At 45.9% G+C, this 18228-nt stretch overlaps 1 protein-coding gene across 4 annotated transcripts in view; it reads right to left on the minus strand.

Moving 5' to 3' along the window:
* TRABD2A (TraB domain containing 2A) overlaps window positions 1–17431 on the minus strand; it is a 91115-nt gene extending 73684 nt beyond the window's left edge. For 3 of the 4 annotated variants that reach the window (XM_071580309.1, XM_071580308.1, XM_071580306.1), the window contains exons 1-2: window positions 17085–17431; window positions 7497–8139 (exon numbers count right to left, since the gene is read on the minus strand). In XM_071580309.1, coding sequence (XP_071436410.1) covers window positions 7497–8139; window positions 17085–17192 — 751 coding nt within the window. In that variant the 5' untranslated portion in view covers window positions 17193–17431. The remainder of the gene's footprint in view (window positions 1–7496; window positions 8140–17084) is intronic. The other variant, XM_071580307.1, reaches the window with a different exon arrangement.
* Between the last annotated feature and the right edge of the window lie 797 nt (window positions 17432–18228).

Below are 18228 nucleotides of genomic sequence, written 5' to 3' on the forward strand. Positions count from 1 at the left end.
GAACAAGCAGGGCTTGCTGGCCAGGTAAACGCAGCTTTTCCTTGGGCAGCTAGAGCAGCAAAAAGTCCTGAAGGTACCAGTGGAAAGGAGGTGCTTGTGACGGAAAGGCAGCTGCAGCAAGAGCAAGATCAGTCTTGCTCGGCCATGGGCTGGTCCTCCGTGCTGGGCTCTCCCGCTGCTGAGAACAGAGCGGGCACTGGCTTTGCTGACCCTTCAGCAGCTGCGGTGGCAGAAAGGAGGGCGAAGGAGGTTTTAGCAGAGACCGCGGGGAAAAGCGGGAAGGGGGAGCCAGCACCGTCCCTTCCTCCATCTCTCGCCGATGCTGTTCGTGACCATGCAAAGGCAGGGACAGGCGACGTGGCCAGCTCTGCCCCTGTCCGGCAGCCAGTGTGTGCTGTGCAGAGAGGCAGGGTGGAGAGAGCCGCTTCTGACACCGAGATTGCAAAAGGCACAAGAGCAGAGAGACATGGTCTCCTTCCTGCTTTCCCTTCCCTTGTTCGTGGTGGAGAGAGAGAAAAATCAGTGCTAGTTTGCCTTTTGTCTGCGGTTGGAAAGGAGCCTTTGTGTCATCTTTATAATGGAGAGTTAAGAGCAAAGCTGGGCCAAAGTGGACCCAGAGGGAGGAAGGCATCTTCATCTTTGCCTTCTCCTGGGAAAGCAAGGAAAGGAAAGTTTTCCTTGTGCTCCCTCACTAGAGATAGAGCAGAGAATGTTGCTATTGAAACTCCTTGTAAACAAAGCATGAGTAGCTTTTGGAGAAGAAAAGGACTAGAACACTGTCCAGGACCCCCGATCCCGGGGAGTTCCACCCCTGGGACCGTAGAACTAACTCCTGTCAGCGTTGCTTCCCTTGGAGCAGCGAGTGAAGCCGGCAAAGAGCCAGGTGGGCAGCACTGCACGGCAGGCCCAGAGCCGGGGGCAACACCGGCAGCGGCTCTGGACGCCACGGTTTCTAAAGCAACAGAGGCCAGCCCAAGGGCCATCAGGGACGGGACCATTCCCTTAAGAGCCAGCACGGCCCTGACAAAAAGGACCAAAGAAGCTGTGCTCAAAGCCAGTGCTACAGCAATAGCAGAGGCCAGCATAGACCCAGGGTCAATACCTACAGCTGAGACCTTGCCCAGACCGACAGCGGGAGGGCCGTGGGCGACCCTTTCCTTTCTATCCCTGTCGCTAACAATCCCTACCTGCCTCGGCGAGCAAGCAGAGAATTTAAACACCTTGTCCTGGAATACAGGACTCCCCAGCAAGCAGGCAGGCAGCCTGAACATCTCGACTGCCTTGCCCAAGTGTGCAAAATTTCTAATGGCAGGAAAGGGGGGGGCGAGTTCCTCTACCCCCAAGAGCATTTCCAGCATTTTCCCTCTACCCCTGCCATCAAGACAGAAAAGGGGGGAGCAAAAGAGTGATAGTGTCACTGTGTTACAAGCTGCCTGAATAAACTCAGTTCTTTCCAACTGAGATCAATGTTAAAGCACCAATTTAAGTTTAAGGAATCTCTATCTTAAATTTAAAGACTCTATCTGTGTTTGCAATTTTCTCATTTCCAGTTTTAGAGAAGCCTCAACACCTGATACACTGAGACAGATTTGCAAAGCGAACCCAAAGCTTTCTGTGGTAGTCTCTGTGTTCCGAGTTTGCTCTGAGCTGCTCCAGCTTGTAGCATGTCTGTCTCAGCATAGCTCTGAGGCTGCTAAAAACTAGGACCAGTATCATACTGGTGCAAAATCAATCAATAGTTGCCACCTATGTATTTTTGTCTTTATTGTGAACTAACCATCTGCTATTAGAATATGATTATTTGCAGACAACCAAAGGAGTCTGTCACCACCAGACCTGAAGGACATGCCTCTCAAGAATCCAGTCTGAGAGCAAAGTTGATGAAAACATCGTTGTGCAAGCATTGTGTAGAACAACCGTGTCTTCTCTTTAATTGCTGTTACATGTAAGAAAAATTTCTCTAAACCTGGTTTGAAAGTTCTACACGGAGGTTGTATGATTGTAACTTCAAATTTGTTTATTTTGAGTTTGTCTCTTAACGTCTTATCATCTAGTGTCTGTTACAGTGTGTGAAGCACTGAGCCTCGCAAAAGAGAAGCGAAACAAGTTCTGTGTGCCCTGTGTTACAAGACAAGAAAGCAAGCAGCTAGTCACAACGGTGCAGCTGAAGAATTAAAAAAACTGATTTAGTAGACTGTCTCATGAACATTGAGTTACATCTAAGCCTGCAATTTTTGAAATGAACTGGTAACATCCTAGCTAAATAGCTTGTTTAAGCCATCTAAGTGATGCTTGTACCCTATTTTAGCTTAATTAAGTGAATTTCAGTCTTGTCCTGAAAACTTTTTCATGCTCTTATGTCTCTTGGATTTCTTTCAGCAAAACGATCTTTTAGAAACCTGCATTATGGCTCACAATGTGTGAAGATGCCATTGTTATTTAACATGCTAACATATACAATTTAGCAATGAAAATACTTTTATACACGGAGGCAAGAAGCTCCTGCACAGCTACTCCGTGAGGTGGAGAGGACTGACTGTGGTCAAGGCAGGCTGTGGCAGGATGGTCTGACCTCGACAGGGCCTGAAATATACTCAGAGGATGCAAGCACGCTGTGAGGAGCAATTAGGAGTGCCAAGATGATGTTTGGTGTTGCAGAAACTCCAGACACACCTTGGTGGTGGAAAGCTCCTGATGGGCCCGTGCATTCATGGCTAGCAGTCAACCCCTTCATGTTATAAAAGCTGAATCTGCTTTTTGTATTGTCAAAATGCAAGAATTCTGAAATTCGAGATTCCTTTAAAATTGCCTGGGATTTGCAAAATTGCACACTTCTAAAACTCAAATTAGCAAAATTTGTGAAGAGATATGAGAGACATAAGACACCTTACATACTCAAGCCTTGCCTATAGCTAAGGCAGAGAAACAACTGTTTCATTGATTCTTCATATTCACATAAGAAAAGTTGGTTTGCAAAATTATTAAATGGTCTAGATTTCCTTTCACTTTGCAGAAACTCCAAAAGCCCATGAAATTGGACATTCCTGTTCCAGACTGAGAACTGTTGAAAGATGGGACACTGACATCTGCATGCTGACTAGAAAGAGTCATCTCAAGTACTGTCAACTAACTACACCACAGTCAAAGACAGAACTGTACCCCTATGATACAGACTCCAGGACCACTTCAAAGATTAACAACCTGATGTCATCTTAAAAGACAAAATAGACTGCTTTCTTTGCATAGCAAGTTTCCTGGACTTACTGCAGGACAGAAGTCCTCTGCCCCTAGAACAAGGGCAACAGAGACTATTACTTTCTTAAATTACTTTTTGTATGTATTGTTTGCATTGCTACTAACCATGAATTAGGTTAGGAACTAAAATTTGTAATTGCATTTGGCTTTAGCCAAAACACCAAAAAATTGCTAAATTTGCATTATGAATTTAGCTGAAATTTGAAATCAAAACTTGCATGTGACCCTAGTCACATATATAAAATCCTTCAAAAACTGACTGCTGTATTTGTATTCAAATACCAGCAATTGAAGATAGAAAACAATTGGCCCTAATTGGCATTTTGATGAGTGAAACAAACTTTGGAAAGTCCTATGAAATTCCAGAGACCTGGAGATTCCATCTCTAAAAGTAAGTCAATTGAAAAAACACTGTCATTGAAATTATCCAAAATCAGCCCTCAGATGCTATTGCAGCTTCAGAAAAGTCCAGAGTTTGTCTCATGTAGTACTACAAATCAAGTAACTCTTGCAAAGTTTCCACAAACCAACTTCATGGTTACTGAACCTAACCAACTGTTTAGTTATGTTTATCATTAGTGTTTTGCATTATAGCTAGCTGTAAGATTTAATACTATAGTTTTTGTTTATCTTTTAGTGTAATGCTAAGTTTAAGTAGTAGAATCCAGACAAAATTTTTGAGTTTTGTCTGTTTCTAAAGGGGGTACTTGATGCCGAAAGGGTTTTTGTTCTGATTTTTACATTTTGTAGATTTTAGGAACACAGTAGTTGTAGATTTTTAGAGGGTTAATATTTCTAACAGTTTAAGTTTAATGCCTTTCTATCACTACCCCTGTCCCAGAACAGGGAGCTCAAATTCCTTTAGTTAATTAATCTTGTTTAGACTCCTTTCCAAGGTAAAGAGCTGAAGGATATCAGAAGGCCTACAGAATGAAACATAAACACAGGTCAGAGTGACCCAAAAGCCAGAATTGGATGAACTCCAAGAGACCTTTGTGTGCCTGAGGAAGAAGAGCTGATGAAGACAGAGGGTCCTGACGACCCCAGACCCAATTCCAGGGGTGGGACTGGGGCTGGACTGAGAAATGTGTAAAGCAATGATTGGAGGGATCTTATTATAAAAGCCATGGAAAGAAGAACTGGGGCACATGCATGTCATCCTGTATTCCTGTGGGCTGTAGGCCCTGTGTTATTAAAGGACCTTTACGTTTTATCTTACCCTACACTAACGTGGCTCGAAGTCCTGTTTTTGGGGGGAAGGGTCATTCACAGCAACAACAGGAATAGGTTAGTCCTTATGGCTTTATGTTCCCCATTTTCCCCAACAGAAGTTTCTAAGTCATGCCCGTGTGTTCACTCACTGGAAAAGCAGTCACAGAAGCAATCAGATAGTGGGGATTTGCAGACAGCAGCACAACACCAAAGAAAATTATTTTCAAAGAGCATATTTCAAAATCTTTGTTCAATTTTCATTAAACACATAATTAACTCTAATGCCTGAACAAACTCAGAAGAAATCTCTAAATTCAAAGATTTACACAATTCCCAACCTTGACAGTTTACAAGCCAGTTTCTGAAACAGCCAAGAAATTAGCTTAGAAATATAAACACCATCTGCTTCTGGTTCTCCTTTTGCTTAAGCTGACTATTTTGAAAATCTAGTCGTGGGCAGAAGTGAAGGTGTGAATTTACAGTGCAGCTTCAGGCATGCTCCTTCAAGAGACAGTGTACTTCTTCGCCTCGAAGTGAGAAGGTATAGAAAGAGCCACAGCCTGCATGGTGCACATGTACACCTCCACTCGTCATGGGGCAAACATGGGCTGTGACTATCCCAATTAGAGGCAGGTTTCTCCTGCAGTTCTGGTCACTGTGGCTCCATCAGCAGGTTGGGCAATTCTGGATGTTGAAGTTCTGTGACCCTAGCCCATGCAGCTTGATATTTCATCCATTCATGTTGTTGCTGTAAAAGTCTGTAAAAAAAACTTCGAGCTGTGGGAGCTTGTGGGAGATAAGATAAAGGGCAGGCACTTTAATGAGCAACCCCACTCATCCAGGAATACACAGACATGCGTGCATGCAAGCTCTAAGTTCTATAGCTTTAATAATATCATCTATCCAATCACTACTGTCCACATATCCAGTTCCACCTCTGTCCCCTCCCAGTTCCCACCCCCTGTTGAATTGGGGCTGGGGTCGTTGGGACCCTCTGTCTTCATCCACCTCTTCTTCAGCACATAAAGGTTCTTTGGATGCTCTCCAGGGCTTCAAGACACACTGCTCCATGTGTATGTTCTCTCTGATATTCTCTAATCTGGTACCTTGAGAAAGAAACTAAATATCTGGCAGATCTTAGCTGCCAGTTCTGGAGCAGGGGTAGATATAGGACTTTATACTACAAGCTGCTAAATATTAATCCATTAAAATCTACAGTGCTACATTTACTGTGTTCCTAAATTCTACAAAATATGAAAATTGAAAAATCAAAAAACCCCTCCGGCATCAATGTCTAGGCTTTGTGAATGAAGATTTGGGAAGGGCTCTACCTATCTTGGTGTATCCTTTGAGTCTGCACAGTGTATTCTTCAGGTGAGGCACTGTGTGTTTGGAACTGGCCCCACCCTTTAACTTCTAAGGTTCATCTGCCATGGCCGATCAAGCTTGGACTGTGACAGTGAAGTCCCCAGGCCTAGAACCTGCAGCCCCCAGTATTCCCAGGAGGTCCCTCATCCAAGTACTAACTGGGCCTGGCCCTGCTAAGCTTCTGAGATCTATCAGAATCAGGCGTTAGGGTGGCATTTAACTGCCAGCTTGATATTTACTCCATCTGCAAAACAGCACAGCAACAGCTGCCCTTTGAAGAAAGATGTGTGAAAGAGTCAACATTTGCAATGAGCTTAACAGTGACAGAATTTGCAATCAATATGTCTCAGTCTACCTACTGCTTTCTTAGAAGATCATAGAGAAAAATGCACGTGATCTGCCCTCCCTCTCTCCACTTCTATCACGACTAAGCCAAAGAGCCTATGTCAGCAACAGAAAAACATGGGCAAAAAGTGTTAATAAAACCTCAACCAGGAAAGAGGTGGAGGAGATGGGACTTCACGGACTATTCCAAGCAATAATCCAAGCAAACAGAGACAACATAAGGATTAAAAGCACAGTGTTGAGCAAAAGACTGGAGATGTAAATGAGGCTGCCCAGCTCCAAACAAGGGAAGAGAGAAATGCAGATATTCTGTCTGCAGTTAAGGACTGCACAAGTGATGCAGCCTGTACTGTGTGCTATTCCCTGCACAAGGGTTCCCTACCAGTGTTGGCTAGGATAGCAGTACTTCAGATATTTGCTCTGAACGGCTGTCCCTGCCCTTACAGGGCTGGACCTCGCTTTCTCTCCTTCCCTTCCAGCAAGAGAAACGCTGCATCAGTGACAGGACAGGATGCAGAGGAAAGGGTCAGGCATCAGTCAAAACTCCCCAGCCTCATGATATTGTTCTATCAGGGCATGGTGCAAAACGCAGGTCTCATCTATTCCTAAGCAAATGCCACTTTCTCTCCCCAAATTAGCACCTCCCTGTAGCAATAGCAGGCAGGCAGAGACAGTCATCGCTCCCTGGTGTATTTAGTTCAGAGAGAAGCAGCCCACCCAACACATGGACAGCACAGAGGACACTCTGCTTACTTGGTGTGATACTGCATGTACAACAGTGCTGAATTCCATCTAGTTTGCAAACACAAAGGCACTTGCACTAGTGCCCGCACTACCCTGTGAAGCTACCTGCAGAAAGCCGTGCTGTGCTGACTCACCTGATCTGAAAGTAAGGGAAAGAATCCCAAACAAAATAAAATCAAAAAATATTTTTCCCACTGTAGAGGATCAGCCTCTATAACCGAGGGCATTGAGATATCCACCGTGCTATTCTTACAACCAGCACTTACTTCTCAGCACTACTCGCAGCACTCATGCTCTCCCTTTCTTTTGAACTTGCTATTACAAATATTGAGCCCCAGCTGGACCTGAGCTCCTGAAGAGCAGGCCAGTCAGGGTTAAAGAGTATACATCCAAAGGTCCAGTAGTCTTTGAGGGTGGAGCCTGCCCAAGGAAGAAAATAGAGGTCTCCCCAGGCCAGGCCTAAATGAATTTACTATCTGGCCTGAACTCCTTTACTAGAAAACTCTCCTGAGGACATAGAAAAAGGCATAGGCTACAGTGAATAAGTGAGTCTCTGGGTAGAAAGCACTTACCCAATGCCCCAGCCCATGCTCTTGCTGCTGCGATATCCACTTGAGCAGCCAGCCTGGCACCCTGTACACCACTCTGCCTCACCTGGGAGAAGTTCAGGCCATTGAGCGGGTGGCACTGCTCTTCTACTTTCTCCACAGCACCTGTTTGCTTCTGCAGCCGCTCCGCTTCCTGGGCCAGGTATAGATCCAGAACAGGCACACCCCGTGACTTGATATCTGCCTCTGTGAGAGAGTTCACCATCAGCATCACCCAGACAGGCCTCTTCCTCTCCCAGTTGCCAGCGATGGCGTTAAAGAGGTAGTCTGCATATAGCCCCTTGCCCCGCTGGTCTGGTGTCATCCAGAATGGCATCATGAGCTTGACATAATCCAGGTGCCGCTTGAGCCGGCTGTAGATGTCACGGGGCAGCACATCCTGGAGGTTCTCCCCTTGTGGCAGAAGCTGGCAGCTGGTGAGAGCTGAGATGGTGTAGGGGTCAGTGAGGTCCAGTTCAAAGTACACAATGTGGCTCTGCTGGAAGGCTTTCTTGGAGTTCTCTGGGATGAAATCCCAAACACGTGTGTATGGGACATGGATGGTACCAAAGAAGTAAGATGGGGGGTCTCTCTTGATGGTCCACAGAAAGGAGTTCAGCTCATTTTGCTGGAAGAGAGGGAGATATAGATGAGTAAGTGCATACATTTACTCCAGGCCACTACGGTACAGGACTTAAGAAAAACACGGTGCCAAGCCTGGCTCAGCAGCTTGCCACTATGGACTTTTTCTAAAGTGACTTTGCTCATACAGAGTCCTCTTTGACCATCCTTTTTTTCAGGTCTTGAGGTCAAATTCAATTTTCATTAAATAAAAATGTAAGATGGGCTGTGACTTTCTCCTCCTGAAAGGTAACACCAGGTCTTCTCAACAGTAACACCACCCGATGCATCACCTGGGTATCTAGCAAAACCAGCAGCAGAGTACAGCCCTAGCACACCATGCTTCAGGCAGGATGCTTACCCAAGTTTTGCCTTTTATTGAGTCAAAAGTTGGCACCACTTTGCTGCAGCAGAGCAGGACACCAGGGTTTCTATCATATTCACCTCAGCACAGCAAGGCACCTTTCATCAAAGAGACTATTGTGACACTGAGTCAGAGGGTAGTGCAGCATTTTGGGAGAACATTCTGCTTTGAGTGCACTCGTTTTGGTTGGGATACAGTTAATTTACTTCACAGAGTCTAGTATGAGACTATGTTTCGGATTTGTGCTGAAAACAGTGTTGATAATATAGAGATGCTTTTGTTACTGCTTAGCAGGGGCTACACAGAGTCAAGACCTTTTCTACCTGTCAAGACTGCTGGTGAGGACACTGAGGGTGCACAAGATATTGGGAGGGGATACAGTCAGGACAGTTAACCCCAACCAACCAAAGTGATATGCTATACCATATGGTATTATCCTCAGTACAAAAAGCAAGGGGAAGAATAAGGAAGAGGTGACATTCAGAGTGATGGGGTTTGTCTTCTCAAGTAACTGTTGTATGTGATAGTGCCCAGTCTTCCTGGAGATGGCTGCATACCTGCCCATCCCTGGGAATTGGTGAATGAATTCCTTGAATTTCTTTGCTTGTGTGTGTGGTTTTCACTTTACCTATTAAAATGTCTTTATCTCAACCCAAGAGTTTTTCCACTTTTACCTTTCCAGTGCTCTTCCCCATCCCATGGGGAAAGGACTGACTGCATGGCTGCACAGTACCTGGTTGCCAACTGGGGTTAAACCACGACACAAGACACCAAGAAAATGAGTAACACAAGTCACAGCTGGCAGGCAGACTTGCTGGAGCAGGTAGAAATAGTTTTACAGGGATGAAGCACATGTCAGACAGACACACAGTCAATAAAAACCCTTCTCAGCCCAGTTCTCCTCCTTAAGAAACAGAGAAGGGCATGAAATACCTTGGAAAATGAGTGAAAAATTCTTGGCCTGTGGTTCCAGGGTATCACACTTTTAAAATAGCGGAGGAAAAAGCTTCTTTCTTTAAATTAGCTTTTAAAATCTCTTCAAAACCACAGCCATCAGAAAGTCAGAATCAGAATTAAGTTTGTTCTGATGAAAAATGTACTTCACAGCATCACTAGGAATACCTCAGTAAAAGTCTGTGGTGTTTCCACAAGACAGAAGATGGGACAAAATGGATCCTGCCTGAATCCTTCCAACTCACTTCACACCAGCACCATGCACAACCTTCATCACCCACAGCATGCCCTCCACAGGCACAGCAGCACTTTGCAGAGCAATGGACACAGTTTCTGTCTGCACAGACAGGAAGAGATAGCCTTTGCATGTCTAAGTAAGAGAATAGGCTTCCAGATGCAGTTAAACATCTGGTCAGCCTTGAGCCAGCAGATACCTCTAGCCTCAGCAATGAGGCTAACTGTGCATGTGTGCTGGTCTAACAATCCTGCTTGACTACCAAATGCAGAACAGGCTGCCTGGAGGAATTTATTGGAAGCACATTGCCTATAAACTTCTGACACTATAACCCAGGGTCAGAAAGGTTAATCTTGAAGGCTGCTCTGCAATGGCTCATCCTAGATAACCTTCTCCAGCAGCTCTCTACATCAAACCCAGGCGACAGATCAAGCAGCACTTCAGAGAAGTGCTACCACCAGTCCAAGCTTATCAGCGTGCCTCACAGTATCATAGAATATCCTGAGCTGAAAGGGATCCATGGGGATCATCAAAGTCCAACTTCTGGTACTACACAGCACAGCCTCAAGAATCACACTATGTATCTGAGAGCACTGTCCACACCAAATATATTCCAAAGGACTCTTCAGACCTTTCTGTACCATATCAAGAGTCTGAAGGATACTTTGGACCCTAATAACACCACGCTACAGTTTTGTATCCTATAGGACAATCCTGGAACACACCTGAATTACAGATCATTACAGACCCAGGAAGGATGAAAGAGGGAAAACAAGACAGGGCTTCTCCTGTCATTAGTCCGAAAGGGAAAATGGAAGGACACACCACTGTGGAGGGATATGAACTGAAAATAGTGGCCAGACAGCAACGAGGAAGGACCAGAAGTTCTACTTTCTATCTACTGCAAATGTAAAGAGAGAAGAGGCACCTGGGAAAGGCGCAAGGTTAGGAGGTCAATACTCCTTGTCACACAAGTCTGAGCATGTGTCTGGGATTGCACAAGAACAGCCACAACTGCAAAGACTTGTAAAGAACAAGTGGACAGCAGCCAGATTAAAACTTCATTCCAGCTCCTAAACCCAGGCAGAAGACTCAAGCCAGATAAATGGTACTAGACTTTAATAGGGCTCATCAGTGCTACTCTGGAGTACTGGCCACAGCCTAGCTACAAAGGCTATTTTTGTTCTACATAGTCCTCCCGCTTTCATAATTGGATACTGAAAACAGAGTAACACTGCCAGCTACTAGTGGTACCACTAAAGAAATCACACAGGCCATCAGGCACAGAGTAAAATCTTCCTTTAAAGAGTCTGTAGTACAAGCAGAAAAAAGCAGTCTGAGACCTAACAAAAATTTTCACTCAATCCCTGAGACTGAGACATTTCAAAGCAGAGCAGCTGAGCAGTCTTGCTGGCACTTCCATCTCAACATCAGCAGTTGTGAACTTCGGAAATCACTCCAAGCACCATTCAGACCTGCCTTCTCAGAATAGCTGGGAACCAGCATGGAAAACAGAGAATCCTCAGTTTTCCATCACTGATGGGAAACTTCCCTGGACCCTGCCAAGTCAGTTTCTGGGCACCAGGAGTTTGGTATCTGTTAGGAAACAGTCATGACAGATATCATCACCAAAGGATGGTACTTAGGGAGCTCACAAAACTCACTCTCCCTTTAAAAGACCCTCAGGACATGCTAATGCCTTGCACTCCTTTGGCATCTCCTTTTTCTTCAGAAAGCAGAGACTGGAGTCCCAACACTGCTCTGTGTCCATGCCAGACCCCTGCAAACAGACTGCTACTGCTCTGTGCAAGAGGAGATGGGGCATCCTGAGTGCAATCACACAGCACCTTCAGGGTGGACAAGGGATTAGACCCAGCCAGCATGGGTTTAGGAGGGGCAGGTCCTGTCTGACCAACCTGATCTCTTTATACAATCAGGTGACCCACCCGGTGGATGAGGGGAAGGCTGTGGATGTGGTCTATCTGGACTTCAGCAAGGCCTTTGACACTGTCTCACATAATATACTCCTGGAAAAGCTGGTAGCCCATGGCCTGGACAAGTGTACCCTCTCCTGGATTAGGAGCTGGCTGGAGGGTCAGGCCCAGAGAGTGCTGGTGAATGGAGCTGCATCCAGCTGGCGGCCGGTCACCAGTGGTGTTCCCCAGGGGTCTGTGTTGGGTCCAGTCCTGTTTAATATCTTCATGGATGATTGAGATGAGGGGATTGAGTCCATCATCAGCAAATTTGCTGATGACACCAAGCTGGGAGGGAGTGTCGATCTGCTGGAAGGCAGGAGGGCTCTGCAGAGGGCTCTGGATAGACTTGAGAGATGGGCTGATTCCAATGGGCTGAAGTTCAACAAGGCCAAGTGCCTTCCCCTGTACTCTGCCTTGGGGAGGCCACACCTTGAGTACTGTGTTCAGTTCTGGGCCCCTCAGTTCAGAAAGGATATTGAGGGGCTGGAGCAAGTCCAGAGAAGAGCAACAAGGCTGGTGAAGGGACTGGAGCACAAGCCCTATGGGGAGGGGCTGAGGGAGCTGGGGTTGTTTAGCCTGGAGAAGAGGAGGTTCAGAGGTGACGTCATCACTGTCTATAACTACCTGAAGGGAAATTATAGCCAGGTGGAGGCTGGTCTCTTCTCCCAGGCACTCAGCAATAGGACAAGGGGGCATGGGCTTAAGCTCTGCCAGGGGAAATTTAAGTTGGATATCAGAAAAAAATTCTTTACAGAGAGAGTAATCAGGCATTGGAATGGGCTGCCCAGAGAGGTGGTGGATTCACCATCCCTAGAGATTTTTAAACGCAGATTGGACGTGGTGCTGAGTGCCATGATCTGGTAAATGGACTGGAGTTGGACCAAGGATTGGACTTGATGATCTTGGAGGTCTTTTCCAACCTAATCGATTCTATGATTCTATTCTATGAAAATCCTTGGTGTGCCTGAGCAGGTCTGTATTCCCTTGCTGTACCTTTGAGCCCACTCATATTCCTGCCTACCTCACATGTTTCACTGCACCTTCAGAAAGGGAAAAGCATGGATATAATCTCCACCAATACCTTAAAAGGGAAGCCCTTAGAAGTGCTCGAGGTGGCTGTGAAATAGCACAGGAGCAGTGCTGAGGCTTGTTAAGCATCGCACTATACACCAACACTGGCAGCACATTACTTGCCTGACAGCATGCAGTAGATAAAGGTGCTACAACCCAATTTTGCTTTGCAGTAGGATCCTTTAACACAACTACATCAAAAAAGGGTGGTTTAAAACCAACATAAACTACAGTCAAAGTGGTGTCCTGGAAGCTTAAGAGAGGCTGTACAACTTGAGGAATTTCAGTTTCAGCAGCATAACAAGAAGGTCCACAAAAAGATCAAGATGTGTATTTCTGTGTCCACTCTTCAACTTACCAATGTCACTCCATACATTACTCATGATGGGAAAAACTACAAGCAACTGGAAAGAGCAGCAGTCCCACAAGAGAACACAATTTGGTGCCACACCGAGATCTAAGGGGTCATCAGATCAAGGTATTTCCAAATCCTCAGCACTTTGGCATGGTGCCTTCTCCCCTACCTCATTTGCCTGGGTGAAAAACAGCCATCTGTAAACTGATTCAGGGTATCAGCCTAGACAAAAAATTCCTTGATTTAGAAAAATAAAGGAGAATGTCTTTTCCTCAGCCAGCAGAAGAATGAGGGAGAAGGAAATGGAGCTGTGCAAGTTGACACTGTCACAGAAAACACACTTGGACTTGTAGAATCCATTCCCTACCATGAGACTTGGAAAGTCTCCTTCTCAACCAGAACTGCACAGGGGACAAACTTCACTGTCCACTGGGAGGTGCAATGGTGACACATAAAGCCTGACAATGCTTACCCAACACGAGGGGACAGTGTCAGCCCTTGAAGAAATTCTGAAAAAGCATGGTGCACATCCAGGGTTTTCCCTCAGGAGCTGAGGTTCCTTCTTCTATCAGTTAAAAAACCCTAAGCTTCAGGTTCATTTCATTTTAACTAGGCCCAGCAGCTTGTCTTTCCAGCAGTATTTATAAATCCACCACAGGATGCAACCTGTAGACTTCAAATACAGAAAAACTACTGTGTTTGTCAGTTATCATGCAACACTTCAGGTGAGGCAGCAATGACTCCTTTGGAAGAATGGTGCAGAAGAGGATCAGAGAAAGTGTCATTTAGGGGGTGTGTCAGAGAAATTAGCTCAAATTGGGACACATTATGTACTATCAAGAGTAAAATTATGATAAACAATACAGAAAAACACCAGGAAGAACAAAGAATGCATTTGGCAATATTCCAAACATCTAGAAGCACATAAGAGTTTAAAACTGAAAAGGAAAAAATAAAGATGGAAGGCTGTGGTTACATGTGAAACAGTGGCTCAGAGTGAAAGGAAAACTGCTGTCCACAGACTGAGGAACTGCACATGAACTGTGGACATGGAAAACCTACACTTGGTCTGCTTCCTTCTACATTGGTTGTGCTTTCTTCCATTCTCTCTCTCATCTGTGTAGACCATACATTTCCAAGCAAAAAGTGTATAATTCACTGGGCAGGTAAGTGCCCTCTGTGGCTTCAGTATCTTTCAGGACCCCTAATTCTAATACTCACCACTTGGCCTCACAGCCGCACCTTCCAAACCTCAGTCCAGAACTGCACTGTTTCTTAATCTACAATATATGTTTACTGGTGGTATTTTTTTTTCCTTGCTAAAGAAGGCAGAACACATGGCATGCAATATTTCACCCCAGCAGGCAGCCCTATAACCCTCCCTATATGGCTTTCTCCCTTGCTTTTATCTATCCTGATGTCATATCTTGTCATGTTCATTTGCACCTAATACAGGCAAAGATTGTAATTTTATTAACCATGTTAACAGCCCATACAACTACGGTAATGCATACCAAAATGCTAACCACACTGTAATGGTCTTGAGCTTTTGCCCACTTGCATTACTGACATTCAAACTCAGCTTAAGACTTTAAGCAGAACTCATCTAGGGATAAACAGTGCTCTGACTACAACTACTAAAAGAACACACGTTCAGTCTCCATTTGCCAGAAGAGAAAAAAAATATCTTTTTAACTAAAAAGCCACAGTTTGAGGACAGACAGATTAGTTGCTCTGCCAAAGTCCTTATTAGGGGAAAAGTAGCCATATGAATTAATTGGCCCTCTATCAGGAACAACACATCAGAGAATAATAACCAAGTACAACCACAAGCATTCCACTGCTAATCCCTGAATTCTGGCTTCATTTTTTCAGATACACTCCAATGTTAAGCAAAAAGAAAACACTACCAGACCACATTATTTAGTAACTGGCATATAACCCCAAAAGATTCCAGCGTACTTTATTTTAGATTAACAGTTTTCAATGTCTTTCTTTTTCCCTATTTAAAAAAAATGATAAGGCATATTACTGGTAGTAGTTTTAACTATAACTTAAAGTGATGATGAGAAAGCCCTCTTAATTTATTGTATGATCATTCCCTAAAATAGCAGCTTCTCTCCTTCAGGCACCAATGCACATATTTCTTACATTACAAAAACTTTAGGCAACCCGACAAAAGGAAGAAAGGTAGACTTGTAATCTAGAGAGATGAAAAAATGAATCCCATCAAGAACTAAAATAAACAACAAAAAAGCCATCCCTGATGATGGAGGAACAAGACAATATATTTTTTCCTCAGGGGTTGGTGTAAATATTCATAAACTCAACAGTTTAGTAAATAAGGCACACGCTGCCATTCCTAGACAGTGTGGTTACTACACTGTCCTAATGACCCAGGAAACAGCCTGTCAATTCCACAGCTACAAGTAGTCTCACATTTTAATGACAAAGTAATCAGCAGATAATGACATAACATTAACACATTTCACCATCAGTTTTGCCAGTGACTGGCGTGAGTCCAGTCAATAGCTCCTGAGAAAAAAACCCTGCGTGTCACACTAAATCTGTGAACTTTCCACAAGTATGACTTCTGCTGCTCAGGTTCTCTGAGGCTGTCCCCGCAGTCCTTGCTCTCACTAGCTCCTTGCAGTAGTTTCACAGCAGCTCACAGGTTTTTGTGCTTCATGCCCTCCAGGTGAAGGAGGTACCCACTCCAAATGCTTCACCTGGCTTTATGGCAGTGTCACAGCTGGCCACCTATAAATCCAGTTGACAAACTGGTTCCAGGTACAAACAAATCAAAAAGACACACTCCCCACAAGGCAGGGTTAAGCTCTATTGAATTCAAGCTCAGGCAGACACGGCCAGTGAAGCACATGTAGCTTGGTATGTGGTTGAATCAGCAATTCCCCACCCAGAAGACATCCCAGGAAACTGGCACACTCAACTGGTGGCAGCAACACCCCAGGACCTGGGGTATGTGCAGGTGAGAGTGAGGAGTAAAATCACAGAACAGACCTTTTTCAGAGTTGCAAAGATTTCTCACACCTACCCCGACAAGTCTGCTGTGGCTTTGTCACCTCACCAGTGCAGCAGGGCTGCACTTAATTCTAAAGACTTCTAGTTTCCGTAACAGTTGTGCTGGAGGAGTTAACCCTGCCTGAGAAGGATGATGAGCACAACAGGTGGTACACGTGTCCCAGATACACCTTGCTTCCCAGAAGATGCCAAGAGACAGCACAGATGGTCTGTTAACACAAAGTTCAAGAAGGCTTTTCCTACTTGATTTTTGGTGCTTTTATGTCAGAAACTTCATCGAGAACGGCTTTTTTCTCAGTGTCTGATTTTCAATGGAAATGACAGACACGCTGCTCACAAGCCTCATATTGGCCGTATCACCCCTCACCTGCAACAGAGATTCTCAGCTGCGCTAGCCACCCACCGTAGCTAGGTCAGCTCGTGCTGCTCCGGGTTACTGCAGTTAGGTTGACGAGCTTAGAAGCAAAGCCCAACACAAGCTGTACCCGCATTTTTACTCCCGGGGCACGGCCTTTTGCTGGTCCAAACCTACTCCAGCATCTCGGCGTTACGCAATAGGGATAGAGAGTACCGATGCGAGTGATGCTGGCAGCAAGTCACTCCGGGCCAGTCCGTCCTATCGCGAACGGCGCAGCTCGTCCAATCCGGCATAAGCAAAAGGTCCTTCTGGCCTTCAGCCCGGGGTCTTGCTCCTCCGTCACGCTCTTCGCTCAGCACTCAGGTGGTGGTCGTCCCACCTGGCGCACCGCTCCGGGAAGCCACCGCCCGCCTTCCGCGGCGCCGCTCTCGGGCGGCCGCCAGCCGAGCTCCGCCGCCCGCGCCCACCCGAGACCGGGCAGGGCTGCGATCGGCACGGCCTCGAACACCCCACCCTCCCACCACCGCTCCCCGAGGGGAACAGACCCTCTGCCCCAAGGCACCCCGGTCCCCAGGGGGCATATCGGCCAGCGCTTACCTTTCTGCCGAGGGCGCAGGCGGAGCGGCCGCGTCGGGCTGAGGCCAGCAAGAGGAGGGAGCCCTGCAGCAGCAGCAGCAACAGGCACAGCTCGCCGCGGCGCACCATCCCCGCCCTGCGCGCAGCCTGTAGACCGGGTCCCACAGCTATTTCTGCTCTTCCCCCTCTTTTCCTGCTCCCACACCTCCCGTTTTCCTTCTTGTCCTTCTTTTTTTCTTAATTTGACTATTTTTCCCTCCTTTCTCCCCTCCCCTTCGCTCCCTCTTTAGGTAATTTGTTTTGTTTTCTTCTTTTTTCTTTCGGCCGATCTAATCCTAGCGCCCTCTCAGGAGCAGCCTCGTCCCCCAGCCGAGCACTCAAGTCGCTACCCCCTCCTCTTAAATGGTCCCGTGCCGGGCGGGGGAGGAAGGGGAGGGCGCGGGTCTCCCCGGGCAGGGGGCGGGAAGTGGGGCAGCAGCGGGTGTCCCGCAGACGCCGACAGCGCCACCCAACGCGGGGAGACCCCGGCTGTGCCCCTTCGTTGGCTTGAACTACTCTGACTCGTTCTTCTTTCAGGGGTGACTGTCCAAAAATGTTGCGTCCAAGGTGCTTTGCCCAAGCAGCGTTCACAGAATCACAGAATATTCTGTATTGGAAGGGATACACAAGGATCGTCAAGTCCATCTCTTCAGCGAATGGCCCTTATAAGGATTGAACCGGTCGCCTTGCAGTTATTAGCACCACTCTCTAAGTGTGATCCTTTTATGATTAAAAATACAGTAAAAATTATCACCATCTCAAATAGCGAAAATCAGCCGTTCTTACAGAGGAGACTGGTATTTAAATCCTCACAAAAGTACATCTTGTTATGAAGCACAGTCTTAAAAACATTGAGAAAAGCCAAAAATACATCAGTTTTTAGTCCAATGTGAATTAAAATAATGAGCTTTCATAGTTCTCAAAATACTCAGTAGGATATTTCTGGTAATTTTATTACGGCGTGTATAATTAATTCACCAAAACTTACCACTTTTAAAGTTTAAGCTAAGTAAACCTTTAAAGTTAGAATACTAACACACTGTGCCTCACCAAGGTTTATTGTGCTATTGTATGAAAGACTTCCTTCTGTACCATCCCCAGGTGTTTTAATTCAGTACCTCCTAAC

This window comes from Pithys albifrons, chromosome Z (assembly GCF_047495875.1).
Source record: "Pithys albifrons albifrons isolate INPA30051 chromosome Z, PitAlb_v1, whole genome shotgun sequence".
NCBI lineage: Eukaryota > Metazoa > Chordata > Aves > Passeriformes > Thamnophilidae > Pithys > Pithys albifrons.